Source organism: Hypanus sabinus, chromosome 8 (assembly GCF_030144855.1).
Source record: "Hypanus sabinus isolate sHypSab1 chromosome 8, sHypSab1.hap1, whole genome shotgun sequence".
Classification (NCBI taxonomy): Eukaryota; Metazoa; Chordata; class Chondrichthyes; order Myliobatiformes; family Dasyatidae; genus Hypanus; species Hypanus sabinus.
Genome location: NC_082713.1, coordinates 29,697,100 through 29,718,114, shown reverse-complemented (window position 1 = coordinate 29,718,114; position 21,015 = coordinate 29,697,100). Strand labels below are relative to the sequence as shown.

Sequence of the window (21,015 nt, the reverse complement as noted above, 5' to 3'; positions counted from 1 at the left end):
TGTGAGAAGAACCCAAATCTCAGTGTGGACAAAACAGGTCTCTGGATTTCATGAAGGTGTAGGTCGCCCACCCTCAATTGCCATGGTGAGAGTAAAGTTCCCTGGTGTGCACACACAGACAATCTAGCCTGGACCCACACCACCTTTTCATTACTCAAGGGACAGCAGAGTCTACACAGAGGAGTGCTACGCTTCCCACTCCCGTTCAAAGTAAATTAAAAGCATGTACAAATTATACAAACTTGAGATTTGTCTGCTTACAGTCAGCCACAACACAGAACCCAAATTTAAAAAACACTTTATGTACAAAAAGAGAAAAACACAGATCATGCAAACAGAAACAAGCAACATTCAGAATCGAATCCCCAAAGCAACCCAGAGTAAGCCCAAGTTTGCTGTCAGTTCATATTAGCTGAGAGGTTTTGGGGGGGGGGGGGGGGGGGGGGGAGAGAAGAGAGAGATAAATAAATAGCCATAAAGCTCACAAACAAGCACAGCAGTTGGGAAAGTCTTACAACCTCAGCCTTGCAGAGGAGTGAATATCGTGGGACAGCGAGAGGAATTGGCCTGACTCTCACCTCTGGTACTGACACCCTGCCTTTCCAGATTATCTGAGCCAGCACTAAAGTTGTCCAAACAGGAGATTGTGCATCACATTAAGGCCCAGGCCCTGCTGCAGCAAAATGCCCCAGGCCTAGACCTCACCACCCAGCAATTCACTCTGCGCCTCGTCACTCAGCCCAAATAAGCTCCAACTCAGCTTGTGCTTGGAGTGATCCAACCTTGCACCCAGGTTAGTTGGACAGGCATCAAAACTCCACTGCCTCAACTTCACCGAATCCCTTACCCCAACTCAACCTGCATCGATTTTGCAATGCATCAGCACGGCTCATCCTTCGAATTCACTTCCCCTTCATTGTTCGTGGTGATAGTTTACCACAATTTACTTCAGAAAAGATGTTAGTAATGTCTTTAGTCAAATTTCATGCCTTTTGAACTACCAGTAAGCCTTCAGTACCGACATCTTAAACTAGAAGTCCAACTTTTAACAGGATCACCTTCGAGTGTCCTGTTTGGATGCATCATTGTGTGGTATGCAGGCTGCAAGACATCACAAGACCCCACAGAAGATAGCAAAGACTGCCAAGGGGATCGCCATGGTCTTTCTCCCCCCCCCCCCCCCCGCGATATTTAAAAGGAGCATTGTATACCAAGGACCCAAAGCATTGTTGAGCATCCCTACCAACCACCCCATAATCTTTGACCGACCCCCTACCATCAGGAGGGTGGTAACAAGAGCATCAGGCATAGGACTGCCAGTCTGGGTAACAGCTTCTTCCCACAGACTGAGAGACTAATAAATGTCCTGCCATCTGTTTATCTGTGCAGTGCACTCTATAGGCATTTTGAGTTGCATTTCCAAAGGTTTCAAAAGGTACACTTAATGTCACAAATATTTACAATGTAAATCCTGAAATGCTTTATCTTCACAACTACCCATGGAAAACAGAAGTGCTCCCAAAGAATGAATAATAGTTAAATGTTAGAACCCCAAAGTCCGCCCTAGCTCCCCCCTCTCCCACACATTAGCAGCAAATGGCGATCCCCCCTCACAAAAAAAAGCATCAGCACCCACCATCGAGCACTCAAGCATGCAGCAAAGCACAAAGACAGACCTGCAATACCCCAAAAGACTACTCGTTCACCTGGTATTTGACATACCACAGGCTCCCCACCCCAAAAAGGGAGAAAGAGGTTCTGTTTCATCATGAGACATAACTTAGTAATATTTTGTTCTATGTTCTGAGCGTCATACAAAGGTGCTAGAAAGTTTGTGAACCCTGTAGAAATCTTTCTGCACAAGTGACCTAAAATGTGATCAGATCTTCACCCAAGTCCTAAACTAAACAAAGAGAACCAATTAAATAACATTATACTTGTTCACATTGAGAAAAAGAAATCCTACATTACAGGTATTTGTTGGAAAAAGAATGCTTTCAGTAACTGCCCTGACCCCTTTGTCCAACAATAACTTCAACCAAACGTTTCCAGTAACTGTTGATTCATCCTGAACATTGGCTTGGAGGAACTTTAGCCCTTTCCTCCTTACAACAGAGTTTCCACTCTGGAATGCTGGTGGGTTGCCCTGCATGAACTGCTTGCTTCAGGTCCTGCCACATTTATATAGGATTAAGGTCACGGCATTGACTCAGTCATTCCAAAACTTTTCCTTTTGCAACCATATTGTTGATCTACTTGCCTTTTGGATCATTGTCTTGCTGTGTTATCCAACTTATACTAAGCTTCAGATGATGGACTGCTACACTGCCATTCTCCTGTAAAATGTTTCGATAGAATCCAGGCCCCAAGGCAGCAAATCAATAAGTCGTGAGAATAATTGAATGAAATAAAGGATTCAGAGCTTATAGTTAAGGACAGTACAAACAAACTCACTTATGTAGCGATACAAGATACATTCAGAATGCCTCAATTTCACAAAGTCCTTTAAGGTAACTGTCACCATCATAATAGACAACTCTCACATGGCTACTACAAAACATTAGGCAGAGCACCATTTTTTGAGCTTTGAATGTAACTTGCTGAAAAAAAATTTTGGTTAAGACCCCCTTCACAAAAAAATTTCAGTGCACAGACTCAAATAAATCAAAATCTACTTGACAAGAGAAAATTATGATTAATTGAGCCACAGCTGCAAGTTATTCCAATATTGACTTTGCCACAGAAACCACAAGACAATTCTTCGAAGCTGTAGTACACCAAGGTTTCCAGTTATTTTAAAGAAATGCAATTAGCTTTTGCCACACAATTAAAGTCCTAACTGCAAGAAATATAACTTACAGCAAATTTGCCAAAAATCACAAATCTCAAACTTACTCAAGTTAGATAACTATAGTTCAGAACACATTACTGGGATACAAACTAGAAAAGGTCAAAAGGAAAGCACATCAAAGACAGAAAGATGTTGCTTTGGCAGCTAACTTGCTAGTGCTTGATGGCACAGAAATAGGATACCAGTGCAGGTAATTCAATTAAACAGCAAGTTCATTCACCAAGTTAAATATCTGTAACATTCCTATTATGGATTCACATTTAACCTAATGCATTATCAATACCAAATTAGTCAAGAGTTCAAAGAAAATTGGTTGCAATTCCCCAACAGGAAAATAATATGGAACAGAACAAGCATGAAAGTCAACATACACCAAGCATCAAATGCAAGGACCAAGAGCATAGGCAAATATTTTCTTCCTTCACAGGATTTAGGTCTTGCATACAAGGGTAGGATTCAATAGCTTTTCCACTTGTCCTGGAGAAGGTAGAGTTCTCCATAACTCATTCTGAGTATTATTTATTTTTTATTTGCACAATTTGTCTTTTGCACATTAGTTGTCACTCTTCACGTTATAGTTTTCATAAATTACATTTTCCTGCAAATATCTGCAAGGAAATGAATCTCAAATGAAGGTAACCTTCTCACTTTAATAATCAATTTACTTTGACATTTGACTTTGGATTGGTATTGCTGTGATGAAGATATTTTCAATGGCATGAGGCAAGGTTTAAGAATTTGACCGAAAGGAACAAAAGAGGAAACTCCAGATGGAAGCATCCCCACAAAACTGAATTCATTCCTCAGGGTGGCAGCAGTTCTGGGATACAGTCAAGATGCTACTGTGGAGATGGCCCATGCCAATAATCACAATACTTCCATGATGGAGCAAACGGAATATCTAAAGTGACAGAAGCTGCTTTCCTCAAGATTTGAGGTTTGCACTTTTGAAGTTGTCTAGACAAGTAAATTCACTTGATTTGTGCAAAAAAAACTACTTAATCTGACTGTACATTTCTGATTCAGTCAAACATCTTGATGACCTCCAGGATGCTGTTGATACCAATCTTAATGAGCATCAGAAAGAGTTGGGCTCATGCTGGAGGTGGTCACTACCTGGTTCATGGTGTTAATAAAACTAAACTGTCCAGACCAGAACATTAAATTGCACTTGTCAATTGGGCAGACTCCTTTGAGGTGTAGCAACAGTGCAATGAACATTTGCAGGTCTGATCTTTTGATTAAAAATTCACTTAATTTCCTTAAAAAGGTGGTGCCCGAGTACAGTCCAGAGGCATTGCTTCCACAATACAGGGTACGATTTCAGTCAATGAAACTTTCTTCCACTGATTCACATTGACCTTAACTGTACCAAGACTCCTTCATGTCACATGGTCAAGTGAGGCCTTAATGTCCAAGATACCATCTTTGGAAGCTCTTTAGACTATATTTGATGCCAGATTCATGAAAACCAATAAATCTCACTTAGAAATTATTGGCAGTCAAACACCACTTTAAAGCATTATTGTCCAGAACTTTAACCTTTTACACTTTAAAAAAGATAACTAGCAAAAGAAAATCTGCAGATGCTGAAAATCCAAAGCACCGCACAGAAAATGCAGGAGGAACTCAGTAGCCCAGGCAGCAGCTATGGAAAAAGAGTATTCAGTTGATGTTTTGAGCCAAGACCCTTCATCAGGACAGGGAAGAGAAGTCAGAATAAGGTGGTGGTGGGGGGGGGGGGGGGGGAGGAGGAGGGGAGCAAGGGATCAGGTGATAGGTGAAACTGGGAGGGGGTGACATAAAAAGCTGGGGAGTTGATTGGTGAAACCAGAGAGAGGTGATGGGCAGGTAAGGAGATAAGGTGAGAGGGAAACAGGAATGGGGGATGATGATTGGGGGGAGGGGAAGAGAATGGCAGGCAGTTACAGGAAGTTAAGAGAAATTGATGTTCAAGCCATCAGTTGGAGGCTACTCAGAAGGAATACAATGTGCTGCTCCTCCAACCTGAATGTGGCCTCATCGTGGCAGTACAGAAAGCTGTGGACTGACATTTCAGAGTGGGAAGTAGAATTGAATTGGGTGGACACCAGGAGATTCTGCTTTGAGTGGCAGGAGTGAAGGTGATCGAAACGGTCTCCGAATCTACATTGGATCTCACCAATATACACATGTCCGAATGAGAATGCAAGCAGAACAAGTAGCACACCTGCCCCTACACCACTTCCCTCACTACAAAACAGTCCTTCCAGGTGAGGCAACAATTCACCTGAAGTCCACTGGGGTCATCTACTGTATCCATGCTCCCAGTGTGGCCTTCTGTATAATAGAGACCCCCAATGTGGATTGGAAACCTTTGCCACAAGTCTACAGATTGCAGTGTAGTCGTGTTGCTGATACCATTTTAAAGCAGTTCACAAAAATCAAGTTGGTGCTCCACTGATTTGCAAACTTTTCATAATACTTGTCCAAATTTTTTTTTTTTTTAAAAAACAGAGGGATGAAGTTACATAGCACTGGAAAAGATCCTTTGCCCAAAGATGTCCCATTCAAGCTAATCCCATGAGCCAAGCAAATGATGTTCTAAGCCTTTCCAATCCATGTACTTGTCCAATGGCCTTTTAAAAGTTATTGGACCCGTCTCAATCACTTCAGTTGTAGCTGATTCGTCATAGATACCACCCTTTGTACAAGTTACTTGTCCAGTTCCTCTCGAATCTTTCCCCTTTCACCTTAACCTGTGCTCTCTAGCACTTGATTCCCAGCTCTGGGGAAAATAGAGAATGTATTCACTCTATCTAGATCAGGCATGGGCAAACTACGGCCCGCGGGCCATATGCGGCCCGTTAAGCTTTTTAATCCGGCCCACAGAACTTAATGAAATTATATTAATAAACCTTGTTAACGTTTTCTCCCCGCAATTCTGGCGTTTTCCCAATAGATGACGCACTCTATATAGATTGACCTTTGTTGAGGTGCAGCGTATTACTCCACATTTGCGCTTTACTTTGTGACCTTGTGGCGACCCATTTCCTGGCACATCCGAACCGGCTCACAATTAGCCAGCGTTCCGGCTAAGAGAGATAGCCTGCGGGAATTTGCGAGCACAGAGCTCCGCATACCGGCGCACTCTCCCTGCTTTGTCATTCTGCGGGTCGTTGTTGAGTTTTGGCACAGGGGACAATTGAATAAGGAGCAGGACAAGTAGACCTGCATCTCCTACCGTTTTTGAAATAAAGACAGTCAGGAGGAGAGTGATGATGATAATATCTTGAAGGATAACAGAATTTTCAGTGCTTTAAAATAATAACTGTTACTATTAAAAAAAGCTGTATTTTATTCATTTAATTTTCAGTGTTTTAAAAGTCATTTCAATAAATAGCTAAATACCATGGGACTTAAGACATATTTTGTTGTAATGCATTGTTCATTTTCAATTGAAATTAAAGCACATGTTTTCTACATATCCCATGATATTTTATTTTCTCTTATGAGGTGTATTACCAAAACACTCCGTCCATCTGCTCCTGGTCCGGCCCCACTATCAAATTTTAGAACCCTTTGTGGCCCTCAAGTCGAAAAGTTTGCCCACCCCTGATCTAGATCCTCTGATTTTATATAAATATAAAAGACTTCTAAAAAGTCTCCTGTTTTCTAGACTAAGAAAACAAAGCCCTAGTCTGTCCAACCTCTTTATAACTCAGTTCCTCATGTACTGCAAGCATCCTTACACACCTTCTCACACTCTTTCCAGTTTAATATTATCTTTCCCATGGCAGGATGGCCAAAACTGAACAATACTCCAAGTGTGGTTTGCACCAAAACTTCATTTTTCTTTAAAGATAGTTATTATTGAATAAAGAGGCTACTGAGAGTATTTCTGTATGTTTGTGGTCTTCTTCTGCTGCTGTAGTCCATTCACTTCAAGGTTTGGTACATTGTATTTTCAGAGATGCTCTTCTAACCAGAGATGGTTATTTGAGTTACTGTCGCCTTGCTGTCAGCTTGAACCATCTGGCCCTTCTCCTGGCCCCTCTTAAGGCATCTTCACCCATAGAACTGCTCAACTTAATTTTTCCACACAATTCTCTGTAAACTAGAAAGACTGTTGTATGGGAAATCCCAGATCATCAGCAGTGAGATACTCAACACCCCATCTGGCACCAGCCATCATTCCACATTCAGTCACTTAGATCACATTTCCTCCCCATTCTGATGTACGGTCTGAACAACGACTGAACTTCTTGATGTCTACATGTTTTTAATATGTTGAGCTGCTGACATGCAATTGGTTGATTAGATATTTGCATTAATGAGTAGTTGTACCTAATAAAGTGGCCAATGTACTAAAACTCCTCTTCATCACAGTCTACTTGCGACTCTACCCCCAGCAAACCATGCAAGTCCAAGCCCCCCCCCACCATGCTTTAACACCCTACAGCCCAGTCATTAGCACCAAATTAGATTCAACTTTCCAAAGTCTAACACTTTGCACACATCCAAATTAAACTCCATTTGTCATTTATCAAACCACTTACTCAGCTAATCAAGACCCCTGTAATTTTTGGATAACCTTCAGGTCCTGATGAAAGGTGTTGGCTCAAAATGTCAACTGTTTACTCCCCCCACCCCCAATAGATGCTGACCGGCCTGCTGCACTCCTCCAGCATTTTGTGTGTGTTGCTTGGATTTCCAGCATCTGTAAATTCACTCACCTCAACATTGAGCTGATTCCACAACCTATAGACACAGGGACTCTACAACTCATGTTCTCAGTAATACTTATTTTTCCCTACATTTACACAGATCGCCTTCTTCTGCACGTTGTTTGTCAATCTTTGTAGTTTTTTCTATTGATCCTAATGTATTTTTTTGTCCTACTGTGAATGGTTTGAAGAAAATGAATCTCAGGTTATTAGATGACATACTTTCAGTAATAAATTTACCTTGAACTTTGATCACTAAACATATACACCAACTACATGGTCAATGTTTTTGTTCGAGCCTACAGTCTAGTTTTCATTATATCAACAAGCAGTATGCTGCACCTCACTACATTCATTTAAAGAAACACATGAATAGAATCCCGAACTGCCTATGATGCAACAGTTGAAGTACAAGTACATACCTTAGGATCAGCCAAACGTTCCAAGTGCTTGTCAAAGGAACCATCAATAAACTGAGAAAAGAAAGTTAGAAATTCTGCCATACCAGGAAAGTCAAGTTAACAAACACTTAATTAACTCTTTATATTCAGCATACTTAAGATTACAAAACCACTTCCTGCATAAAAACACCCAGATAATTTATATTCAATTTCAGTTTTGTTGTTGGGAATCAGAACATAATTTGTGGAGTGGTCTATTATTTTACTGTCTTGGGCTAACTGCTCTAAATACATAGAACCACACATACAAGTACATTAACATTCATTATACTAGGCAGCCACAGAATAATTACAAAAGGATGAAAAAAATAGCCTAGATGTTGAGCTTTAATCCCTTGCCAGACACTAGCCTGAAAAGTCAGCTGCCCAGTCCCACTAACATTGTACAGGCTAGCCATCTGATGGCCCTTTACAAACTATGCTCCACAACAGTCCAATGAAGCAGATTCATCATCACCGAAACTTGTAGAACTTATTTCCAAAGGTAACCAGTCATAAATTTTTAACCAAACTGCTCCTTTTGGGAATATCGTTACCTTATTATTCAAGAGGCATAATATTCTTTGCTTAAAGTAGGTATTTAATGAGGAACATGGCTTTAGTTACCCTTCTGAACGTTAACTTTCATGGTCTAAATTACTGGCAAAACTTAAGCCACTGGAACTTTAACACAACAAACACTTACTTCTTCAAATTTGCAGTGGTTCACTCTCATGTAGGTAACACAGGTTTTTCTAATCTCCAAGTGATGTATTTGTGTCAGAAACAGCTGCCAAGTAAAAGGAAACTCCTCAGTTCATTATTAATGAAAACAAAGTTAGTATCTGGTCGTTTACTGTAACACGAAATGTAAATATAAACAAGTTTTCAAAATTAACCTTTCAATAATAAAACAGAAAATATCGCCAAATCCAGAACTGTAGTACCAGCACCGCGTTAATTGTTTTGATTTTGATGTCACTCCCTTTGAGGTTAAATTAAGGACCCAGAAACATTGACTGTAAAGTTACCTGCTCGGACACCGCCCTGAAGAGGCAGGAGCCATCCTTGGCGGTGAGTTTTCGGAAGAGTCCCTGGGTACCTAGATACTCGTCCATGGTCACTTCACTCAGACACTTCTGGCCAAAATACTTCCTAACCCCCTTCTGCATTTCTCCAACCCGCCATAGGACAAGACGATTTTTTTATATATAAAAAAAGTTAAAAGTAGTGCATTATATTTAAGCAACATACACCCTTTAACGAATGTAGGGAATAGTTTGTTTTTCTGTCCCAGCTCTTACTGACAAGATTTAGACGTTTCTTCCGACAAACCCACTTCGCTCTCGCAAGACTCGAACGACGCCAGGTGCATCATATGCTGCTGATTACTAATAGCCCCCACCCCCACTACGAACTGACCACTAACCCAATACGTGCTGTGCTAGGCTGCAGAGCTGGTCAACGCAATCCTCTTACAAACTGTCCCCCATATATTCTACTTTGATATGGCTACTTTATAACGCAAATATCTAAAGTACTTTAACGATAGCTAACCGATAATCTCGTAATTCATGAAGTGAATCAATTAAAAAAAACATTAAAGGCATTGCACGGCAAATATCATTAAGCCACATACTCCTGATGGTATGTAGCTCTCCCCAAGTATTTTCCCCAAATAAAGAAAACATCCCTTTAATGTTTTAGAAGTAAAATAATATGCAGAATGTTCAATTCAAAACTAATCTAATTGCAGTCAAAGTGGTTTTATTAATCCTAATCCTTACAAAACAGATAGAATTAGATTCAATAGTAACTACTTCACAATTTTACCAGGGATGCTGATGCAATCGAGCTGACTGCTATTAATGGTTAAACAATAAGTTATCATTACCTACATTTAAAGAACTGATTGTGAAAAGTATCAGGAAGGCAATCTAGAATAATTCAGGAAAGAAGAGGTGAGAGTAATATGGAATGAACTGGAGGAAGATTCACCCAGAAACAGTAGTTGATAGCACTGCACTAGGGGTTCCCAACCTGGAGTCCACAGACACCTTGCTTAATGGTAACGTTCCATTGCATAATAAAGGTTGGAAACCCCTGCACTACATCAACCTCTATGCTAATGAGTTGGTGTTCCACCATCCTATTATAACAAAGCATTCTCGTTTTTTTCCTTTTGTGCTTTTCATTTTCTTTACAGAAGTGCACTTGTAAAGCATGTTAGCGTTTAATAAAATGAACCACCGGGTCATAATGCGGGAATTTCTTCACAATGACCCATTGTAAGCTTGATATTGCAACACTGGGCAGTGCCTTTGCCTAGACCTCTTCCATGTTCCTAGTAGAATTGAGCAAGCCTCTGCCTTTCTTGATGAGGGAGAATAATAAATAGTATTTTTTACTATAATGATGCCAACTCATATGTTCAAATTACACATCTGCAAAAAAAAACTTGAGACAACAGGCTGAAGATTCTATAGGTAAAATAGTATTTTGATATAATAATTGAACTAAATAAATCTCAAATCATCCTCCTGTCTATTCAATTAAGCCTTAAGGGGAATTCTTCAGTGTTTTGCTTATGGATAAATGATCAATATTACATGAGGCTTGATGAAAAGCCCCACAATCAAAGATACAGAAGTTTTATAAAAAACATAATATTAACAGAAAGAATGAAAGGAGAAATTATTATGTAAACTGTTATCTCTAAAGGCAATTATAGGCTTTGTAAGAATCAGGCATATAACATAAGAGTTGTTAATTCATTTAAAGATGGAGATTACTACATGTTGTAAGCCATATTTGAAAGGAATCTCCCTTTGAAAGGGAGAGGGGGCTGGAGGGTTAACAATAAGATTTTTGGCTTGAGGTTAGAGTTAGCAGCAGAGTTGAGGGACATAGGTGAGAGGCTGACCTCGGGTGTGGAGATTAGGGATAGGGGAGATGGAGGGGAGAGGGGTGTGCAAGATAGGATTAGGATTGGAGGATGGAGTTGAGGGTTATGGAGATTAGGGATAGGGTTGGGGGTGGGAGGTGAGGGCCTGGCAGAGAGAGAGGGGGGAGTGTGGGGGTTAGGCTTAGAGAGGAGAGGAGGCAGGGGTGTGGAGGTTAGGGATAAAGTTGGGGTTAGAAGGTGAGGGCCTGGAAGGGAGAGAGAGGGGTGTGGGGGTTTGAAATAGAGATTGGAGGCTGCAGGAGAAAGGGGTATGGATGTTAGGTATAGGGTTGGGGGACGGTGGTGAGGGCCTGGTGGAGGTGTTTTTGCATGGCCTGCATGGGAAGTGGTTATTCTGCAAGATGGGGTGGGGTATCACTTGATTTGGTGTGAATTGGGAGGACATACCTTCCCTGCCTTGTGTAGTTTTCTGTGATTGTTTTTGTATCTGGGTGTGTGGGAGAGTCATCAATCTGGCTTTAATTAACAGAGATCATGTTTCCCTAATCTCAATGCTCCAGTTTTATAGATCCAGTCAGTAATTTTGGGCCTAGTTTAGACCATTTGGGGATTAGGTTTGTTTTTTTGGGCCTAGATATTAGGCCATTTTGGAGAAGCTTTGATCCTTAAGCCTAATGTTAGACTTGGTTTAGACCATTTGGGGGAGTAGGTTTGTAAGGTTTCAATCCATTTCCTCTCTGCTCTGTTTTTTTTTCTTTGAAGGTTTGACCAGTTCATGTTTGTTTCTCAGCCCAAGATCTCCAAAGCATAGCTACCTTGCTACTCTTCTCTTGTGGTATTATGGAGGTGCCCTGTGAGTCTGACTCTTGGGCTGTTGCCTGTCTCTTATGTACGTGATATGACATTGTTTACACAGAATTGCATATATTAAGTTCTGTTTCCAAGTTGTCCTCCACTCTATCTGGGCCCACTTTCCTGTAGTTCTGTTGTGTATACTTTTTGATCGTCTGAAGTATTTGTATGCCCTACAGTCTCCCCCCCACCACTATTGGTCTTACATTGATTCTAATATAGCTCTTAGATTTACTGAATATGCCTGCAAGCAAGTTAATCTCAGGATTGTGAATGATGACATATTTTACTTAGAATATTTACATGGAACTTTGAATTAGCTTTATTCTCTCTTATTTTCACTTCAGCATATTAAATGCAACAAACCAATGACCTTGCCTAGCCTTGAAATACATTTTTAAAGAATCATGATTTCCAGGGAAACTTCCCAAACCATATAACCATATATCAATTACATCACGGAGACAGGCCTTCTCAACCCTTCTAATCTGCGCTGAACGCCTACTTTCACCTAGTCCCACTGACCCGCACTCAGCCCATAACCCTCCATTCCTTTCCTGTCCATATACCTATCCAATTTTACTTTAAATGACAATACTGAACCTGCCTCTACCACTCCTACTGGAAGCTCGTTCCACACAGCTACCACGCTCTGAGTAAAGAAATTCCCCCTCATGTTACACCTAAACCTTTGCCCCCTAACTCTCAACTCATGTCCTCTTGTTTGAATCTCTCCTACTCTCAATGGAAAAAGCCTATCCACGTCAACTCTATCTATCCCCCTCATAATTTTAAATACCTCTATCAAGTCCCCCCTCAACCTTCTACGGTCCAAAGAATAAAGGCCTAACTTGATCAACCTTTCCCTGTAACTTAATTGCTGAAACCCAGCTAACATTCTAGTAAATCTTCTCTGTACTCTCTCTATTTTGTTGACATCTTTCCTATAATTCGGAGACCAGAACTGTACACAATACTCCAAATTCGACCTTACCAACGCTTGTACAATTTTAACAATACATCCAAACTCCTATACTGAATGCTCTGATTTACAGAGGCCAGTATACCAAAGCTTTCTTCACCACCCTATCCACACGAGATTCCACTTTCAGGGAACTATGAACCATTATTCCTAGATCACTCTGTTCTACTGCATTCTTCAATGTCCTACCATTTACTATGTATGTCCTATTTTGATTATTCCTACCAAAATGTAGCACCTCACACTTACCAGCATTAAACTCCATCTGCCATCATTCAGCCCACTCTTCTAACTGGCCTAAATCTCTCTGCAAGCTTTGAAAACCTACTTCATTATCCACAACACCACCTACCTTAGTGTCATTAACGTATATGACAAACAACATTGGATCCAGTACAGATCCCTGGGGCACACCACTAGTCACCAGCCTCCAACCTGACAAACAGTTATCCACCACTACTCTCTGGCATCTCCCATCCAGCCACTGTTGAATCCATTTTACTACTTCAATATTAATACCTAACAATTGAACCTTCCTAACTAACCTTCCGTGTGGAACCTTGTCAAAGGCCTTACTGAAGTCCATATAGACAACATCCAGTGCTTTACCCTCATCAACTTTCCTCATAACCTCTTCAAAAAATTCAATAAGATTTGTCAAACATGACCTTCCGTGCACAAATCCATGTCGACTGTTCCTAATCAGACCCTGTCTATCCTGATAATTATATACCATCTCTAAGAATACTTTCCATTAACTTACCCACCACTGACGTCAAACTGACAGGCCTATAATTGCTAGGTACTATAAATGTACAAACAAACATGATAACTACTATTATTTGGGTAACCATTAGTACCACCATTAATTAATAAGGTTTGTTAAAGCATCCTAACAAAAGTTCTAACTTATTAAGGGGATTCAGCAAAAAGCTTCAAGAATCTATCAAGAGCTTGAATACCAGGTCTAATCCTTTCAATCAGAAATTATTTCACGTAACCATCACAAAGCACAAATTGTCGAATTTATTGTCACAATGACAATAAAAGTGACTTAAGTAGGTCAAACATAAGATTACTTGATGTAATTAGACATTTTGGGTAAAGAATAATTAGGTGAAAATGTAGTTCTGAGTGGTGATAACTTGTTTTTGAATTGTGTGTTTTTTCCAATAGGTAAATGTCCTGGGATCTCAAAACAACAGTCTAATTCAGAGTACTTGAAACTGGCATTTAAGAGGCCTTTAGATAGGCACATGAATAGGCAGGGAATGGAAACGATTACATGTAGGCAAAAGGGATTGGTTTAATTTGGCATTGAGCAAGCACCAAACAAAATGTAAGAAAATGACAGCAATTAAATGTAATGTCTAACATCGAAATAATATATTTTTTGAATTTACTTTGAACAAATATTGCCCAAGTTTCAAGATATTTTAAATTTTTGAAGAACTAAGGCACAACCTACTGAGGCAATTCCATCAAAGAGGCTATTACCTGTTTCAAGTGCAAATTATGAATACTACTTTCAGACCAGGTAATAAGGGAGACACCTACAGAAGATTTCTCTCACATTACTACCTATAACATATGGGAACAATATGCATCATTACAGATTTACTGAATTTATTTGTTAATATGAATACATCTCTGAAAGACATTTCCCTGAATTCAACAGTCTGATAAATTTCCACAACATCAAAATCTCTATTGTTCAAACTTGGCTACTTTCTTGTCACAAATGACATTTCTGTCACAATACAAAATAAGAGTCATTTTTAATCACGGTTTGTTTATTATTCTTTGTCTACATCAATCTTCACCTTTTCTAAAGTTAGAAGATATTTAACTTGCTTTTTTTCTCACTGGAGTAATTGACTCATGAATTTGAAGGTTTTCACTGATCCTTTAACTATACGATGAACCAAGGCAAGCTATAACATTAGCTTTATGATTCCAATTTCAGAACTGAAATAGATGCTGAAAGAAAATACTAAGATTACAGGATATTATCTAATCTCTATACTTACTATACTCTATTAAATCTGGAAGGGCAATTTAGGATCTCATAAGACCCATGTCATTTTTGTACAGCTAATGTCACATCAAAACTTGCATGACTATGTAAACTTGACATCCCTCCATAATTTTCTCCTCTTTTATTTGTACTTGCTGCTCTTTACTGTGGGTGTAATTGTTCGTGCATTTATCAGACTGTAACCAATGTGAGCCCCTAAAGCCTACATGAAGGATATTGAAAATCAAATAAATCATATGCTGATATAGCAAAGCTTGTTCCAGGCACCTTTATTACCCTAAGCAAAAAAAAAACAAAAATCAATGCCCCACTGCTTTGCAGTTTGTCTAATAACCATCAGGGAAGATCCGCTTGCCTTTCACCTCGTGGAAAGTTTTCTGTTTGGGTCTTTCATTGATAAAGTCAAGAGACAATGTAATTAAACACCTAGGTGCCAGCAGCGTTCATGCCTCTTGTTTGTAAACATCATAAAAGGATTCGGCTATTTGTGAAGTACTTTGTATGTGTATAATGCTCAAAGTTGGCCCCATTTCAGCTCTGCCAGGATATGTGACAGGGCAAAAAAAACATTTAACTCTAAATGTTTGTCCATACATGCAAATAAATTTCTCTTAAATACTGTAAAACATGCTTTCAAAATTGTGATTCCTTATCAAAATACATACACACATCCTCCATTTTTATGTATGCCGAACTTTTCTATTGCTGGGCCATTTTCAAGTTGGGACAGAAGACCTTGAGCTCAGAATATCGGCTGTCCCTCTGCACACATGTTGCAGTAACTAGCAATGCAGTTCTGCCAACATATCCACATGTTTGACATCATGGCAGATTTTAATCCAGGGTTTGAAAACTACTGTAGTATGAATCACACAGCCTGATTTTATCTGAGCCTTTGCTGGGTTTTGTAAGGTACCTATATTCCTCCTGATTGGACCCTATAAATCTTTTCTTTGAAGACCTCTTCTAGTCGCTCCCTTCCCTCCACTAGCCCACTCATTATTACACTATTTATTTCATAATTTATAGTAATGTATGTGTCATTGCTGCTGGAAAACAACACATTTCATAACATATAAATTAGCAAAAAATAAACCTTATTCTGACTCTCTAGGTCTCAGTATTCTTGATAGACCTCCTGCCCACACTTCCAAGTGTTTATCCACTGATGCCTTAAGCCTGAATTACAATTTTGCTTCCCTGTTTTACCCAGAGCACATTTCTTTCTCCAGCCATTGGAGTTTATTGTAATCTTGGTTTATTAATTAGCTGTTTGTTTAGTTCACCTTTTAATGTAATTTGACTTCCTGCAATTGTTAAAATGAACACCACATAGGTAACAGCAAGACCATACAGAATATGCTGTGCACATATCTATAACAAACATTATACCTGTGTACAGAAAGACAACACTGAGTAATCCAGGAAAACACTGACCAATTAATGCTGTATGAACGGAACAATTTCAAGAGATTAAATTTTTTAACATTTTTGATTTTTTTAAAGATGTAAACACTGCTGGCATTTATTGTACATTCCCTGAACCTGCTGAGAAAGTTAAACAATCAATCACTTTATGTATTTAACGTCATATATAAACTGGGAAGAGGCAAGGATTGCAGAGTTCCTTTCTTGTCAAGCATTATGAAGCAAATGGGTTTATACAAGAATCACACACAAAATGCTGGAGGAACTCAGCAGGCCAGGCAGCGTCTACGGAAAAGAGTACAGTCGACATTTTGGGCTGGAATCCCTCGGTAGGACCGGAGGAAAAATGCTGAGGAGTAGATTTAAAAGGAGGGGAGAGGGGAGAGAGAAGCACAAGGTGTTAGGTGAAACCTGAAGGAGGAGGGATGATATAAAGAGGAGGAATTTGATTGGTGAAAGAGACAGAAGCCATGGAAGAAATAAAAAGGGGGAGGAGCACCAGAGGGAGGTGATGGGCAGGCGAGATAAGGCAAAAGGGGATTGGAAATGGTGAAGGAGTGGGGGGGGGGGCATTACTGAAAGTTCAACAAATTGATATTCATGCAATCAGGTTAGAGGCTACCCAAATGAAACATAAGGATAGGCATATTGGAATAGGAATAGACAGTGGAATTAAAATGGGTGGCCACTGGGAGATCTCGCTTTCTCTGGCAGGCGGAGTGTACTCCATGGCCTCCTCCACTGTTGTGATGAGGTCACATTTAGGTTGGCGGTTGGTATTTTGTTTGGGTAGCCTCCAACTTGATGGCATGAACATCAATTTCTTGAACTTCTGGTAATGACCCCAAACATCCCTCTCCTTCACCATTTCCCATCTCCTTTTCCCTCTCTCACCTTATCTCCTTGCCCTCCCATTGCCTCCCTCTGGTGCTCCCTACCAACCCCCCCCCCCCACCTTTTGTCTCTTCCATGGCCTTTTTTCTCTTTCAGCAATCGATTTCCTACTCTTTACTTCATCCCGCCCCCAGGTTTCACCCATTACCTTGTGTTTCTCTCTCCCCTGCCTCCCACCTTTTAAATCTACTCCTCAGCATTTTTTTCTCCAGTCTTGCCGAAGGGTTTCGGCCTGAAACCTCAAATGTACTTTTTTCCATAGATGCTGCCTGGCCTGCTGAGTTCCTCCAACATATTGTGCGTGTTGCTTGGATTTCTAGCATCTGCAGATTTTCTCATGTTTTACGAGAATCAAATAGCTTTTTGGTTAACAGGCTTACTTCATAGCAAAATTACTTAATGATTGAACTTGGTATCGAATTCATCTCTAATGATGATCTACACTTCTGAATACTATTCCTGAGATTTAAGTACAATACTTCTGTACTTCATTTTAAGAATAATATAACCTACGTCACTTGACCTTTACATGAATGCCAAGTGTAATATTTGTCAATTTACTATACTTTTGACTTTGCATTCGGAGCTTAGTGAAGAAATAAAATCAGCTAACAGGTTTGGGTTACTTGTGATAATATCACACGTCGGTGACCATTAGGATCAGATTCAACTGCTGCTTGGAATTGACTAGCCTAGTGAGTCCCAGTCAGGCTCATATGGGTGGAGATATTTGAGTATTGTTGATATCTACTAAACTGTAATCCATCAATGATGGTTTCAGAAGGAAAAAAAAGAGTTGAATATTTAGCGAGCAAACCTTTGTATTTAAACCAAACTCTTACCTAAGTATTTTCTAGATAACAGATGCACAAATAAATATTGAAATGAAATGATGAAACATAAAGTTGGCAAACAGCAAGGTGAGAAGACACATTTATTGCACTGACCAATGACAAATCAACATTGTAGATTTCTACAGAACAAATTCCTTCCCTGGTTCTGTTTAAGATTAATTTAAAAATACACTGGCAGACATTAAATAACATTTAAAAATATATTCAGCTTTTTAATATAATTGTTTATTCGTTGTAATTGTTGAATGTCGCACCAACACACCACAGTGAGTTCTAATACATGTAAATGTATATGGTGAATCAAGTTGATCCTTGATTATATTTCAAACTCCAGTTTGTGACCACATGAAGGTTGGAAGTCCCGATATGGAAAAATAGCCCATTGTTTTTTTAAAAATAACTATTCAGGTCACTGGAATCCCAAAATTTTATCCAGAAATGACGCAAATTTTTCTGTTTGCCCTGAAGGAAATGGTTTCAGGGATGTGCAGTCCAATTCCTGTAACGTTTTACAAAGTGTGCTGAAAATGAAGCAAAAACAAGTTTAATAATAATGATAGAAACCTGCAGTAACAATTCTACTACCTAAATGCCAATGCAATAAACTGGGCCAAGACATTCCGGCACCTTTTGGCAGAGCTTAAGTAATGTTTCGCTTACAAAGTAACAGATTTAGAGAACACTTTCAGACTGGACATTATGCCTAGATAAACTAAGCATACTTTTAAAGGCAAATTATGTACTGTTGACGTGTATCCCAGACATCCTACCCTGCAAAAACTCATGTCAGGGAGGTAGCACCACCATTTCAGGGAGGTAGTACCCCTGCCCCCTGCAACCCCATATCGCCACCCCCCCCTCCCGGTCGACCTCCAAGGGTGTATGTGGTATTTTGTTTAGTGATTTTGTCTAATCTGTAAACCAAGTTGGGTATATGCAGAAAATGTGACATTAAAATATGTACTTATATTATCATGGAGTCTTTTTTTATTCTATTACAACTTTAAGCAAGTCTACAGGGAGTCTGGCCTCATCACGTAGGACATCAATAGAGTAACTCCTTAGCAGCTAGCCAGCTAGTTTAAATAACGTTAGCTATGCTAATGAACAAACGACACCTGTTAAACTCATCTCAACGTGTCTTTTATAGTCATTTAACCCACCATGGGCAATAGAAAAGTCACTGTTGCAAACAGTGCAGCGAGTGACACTGTCATTATTTTTGACCCCTATTAGGCAGGGGTACACTTTAGTGGGGTGACGTACATTTTATATTTTCTTTTTTTGGAACACCCTGCCACGGTGCAGCAGGACAGACATAGTTGGATGCATCAGCAAGGAAGATGAGGTGGAGTACAGGGCTACGGTGGGAAACTTTGTCACTTGGTGTGAGCAGAATCATCTGCAGCTTAATGTGAAGAAGACTAAGGAGCTGGTGGTGGACCTGAAGAGGGCTAAGGCACCGGTGACCCCTGTTTCCATCCAAGGGGTCAGTGTGGACAGTGTGGAACCAGTCCCCTGCGGATACTGAAGGACGACTGTATTGACATAATGCATTAATCAAAAATGTACTTGTAAATGTCCTTATCACTGAATGGGATTTGTTTGGAACACATCACAATAATTCACTTGTTATTAATTTCTTGCACTAAATGACCCCTCAGAAAGGTCTGGAAATAGTCAATACAATGATAGGAGCATGGAGGAAGAATACTAGATAGATAGAAGGAATAATATAGCTACTTGTAGTGTGGTTTGAGTCCAAAATCAATGTTTTGCACTGGATGGCCAGCTTTTCCCAGCACTTGAACAGCTTACCCTTGAGGTCACTCATACTGACATAGCACCACAGTATTACATTGTGCTGATTAATATATTTTTAAAATGTAAAATAAAAATCCACGTGCTATTGCAATGGATAGATGACTCCTTTTTTTGTGGAAACTTTCAGATTTAAAATATATGATTGAGAAAATGATCCAGAAAACAATATAATTTTGAAACAAAACCACCAAGGATCAAGTGCACTAAAAGTACCCTGTCCATCCTCATCCACTGTTTAGTTTCGTGGAAAATGGAGTGACTATCATCCTTCTCAGCTAGGCCACTTATCTGCTCTATTTTCCCTTTTATGCTACTCTACTATCTTATCTATGTGATCATTTTCATATTAAATAAATCAGTGAATGTGATTAGACTATTTGATGACTGAGTGCTGATCTAGATTTTTCTTATTGTCAAAATATGCACTTTCCAGCAATATTAGATACTAGTGAATCATTGTATGACTGTATTTCTCTTTCCAAGTCCAATGGCAACAAGCAAAATTTGGGAATTGAAGCCATTGAGAAATTCTTTCATAATGGATTTAATTTTAAAATTTAAACATATTAAGTTGGGTTGTTGGGAAATTGAAATATGGACAATAGACAGTAGGTGCAGGAGTAGGCCATTTGGCCCTTCTAGCCAGCACCACCATTCACTGTGATCATGGCTGATCATACACAATCAGTACCCTCTCCTCATATCCCTTGACCCCGCTATCTATAAGAGCTCTACCTAACTCTCTCTTGAATGCATCTAGAGACTTGGCCTCCACCGCCTTCTGGGGCAGAGCATTCCACATATCCACCACTCTCTGGGTGAAAAAGATTTTCCGCATCTCTGTTCTAAATGGCCTACCCCTTATTCTTAAACTGTGGCCTCTAGTTCTGGACTCACCCATCAGCGGGAACATGCTTCCTGTCTCCAGTGTGTCCAATCCCTTAATAATCTTATATGTTTCAATCAGATCCCCTCTCATCCTTCTAAATTCCAGTGTATACAAGCCCAGTCGCTCCAATCTTTAAACATATGACAGTCCTGCCATTCCGGGAATTAACCTTGTGAACCTACGCTACACTCCCTCCATAGCAAGAATGTCCTTCCTCAAATTTGGAGTACAAAACTGCACACAATACTCCAGGTGGGGTCTCACCAGGGCCCTGTACAGCCGAAGAAGGACCTCTTTACTCCTATACTCAATTCCTCTTGTTATAAAGACCAGCATGCCATTAGCTTTCTTC

The 21,015-nt window shown here is 39.8% G+C and overlaps 1 protein-coding gene across 1 annotated transcript in view; it reads right to left on the bottom strand.

The window, feature by feature from the left end:
* alg13 (ALG13 UDP-N-acetylglucosaminyltransferase subunit) overlaps positions 1 to 21,015 on the bottom strand; it is a 111,786-nt gene that overhangs the window by 65,264 nt on the left and 25,507 nt on the right. The window contains exons 4-8 of the mRNA XM_059976635.1: positions 18,364 to 18,471; positions 17,939 to 17,949; positions 9,029 to 9,171; positions 8,704 to 8,787; positions 7,980 to 8,030 (exon numbers count right to left, since the gene is read on the bottom strand). Of these exons, the coding sequence (XP_059832618.1) occupies positions 7,980 to 8,030; positions 8,704 to 8,787; positions 9,029 to 9,171; positions 17,939 to 17,949; positions 18,364 to 18,471 (397 nt within the window). The remainder of the gene's footprint in view (positions 1 to 7,979; positions 8,031 to 8,703; positions 8,788 to 9,028; positions 9,172 to 17,938; positions 17,950 to 18,363; positions 18,472 to 21,015) is intronic.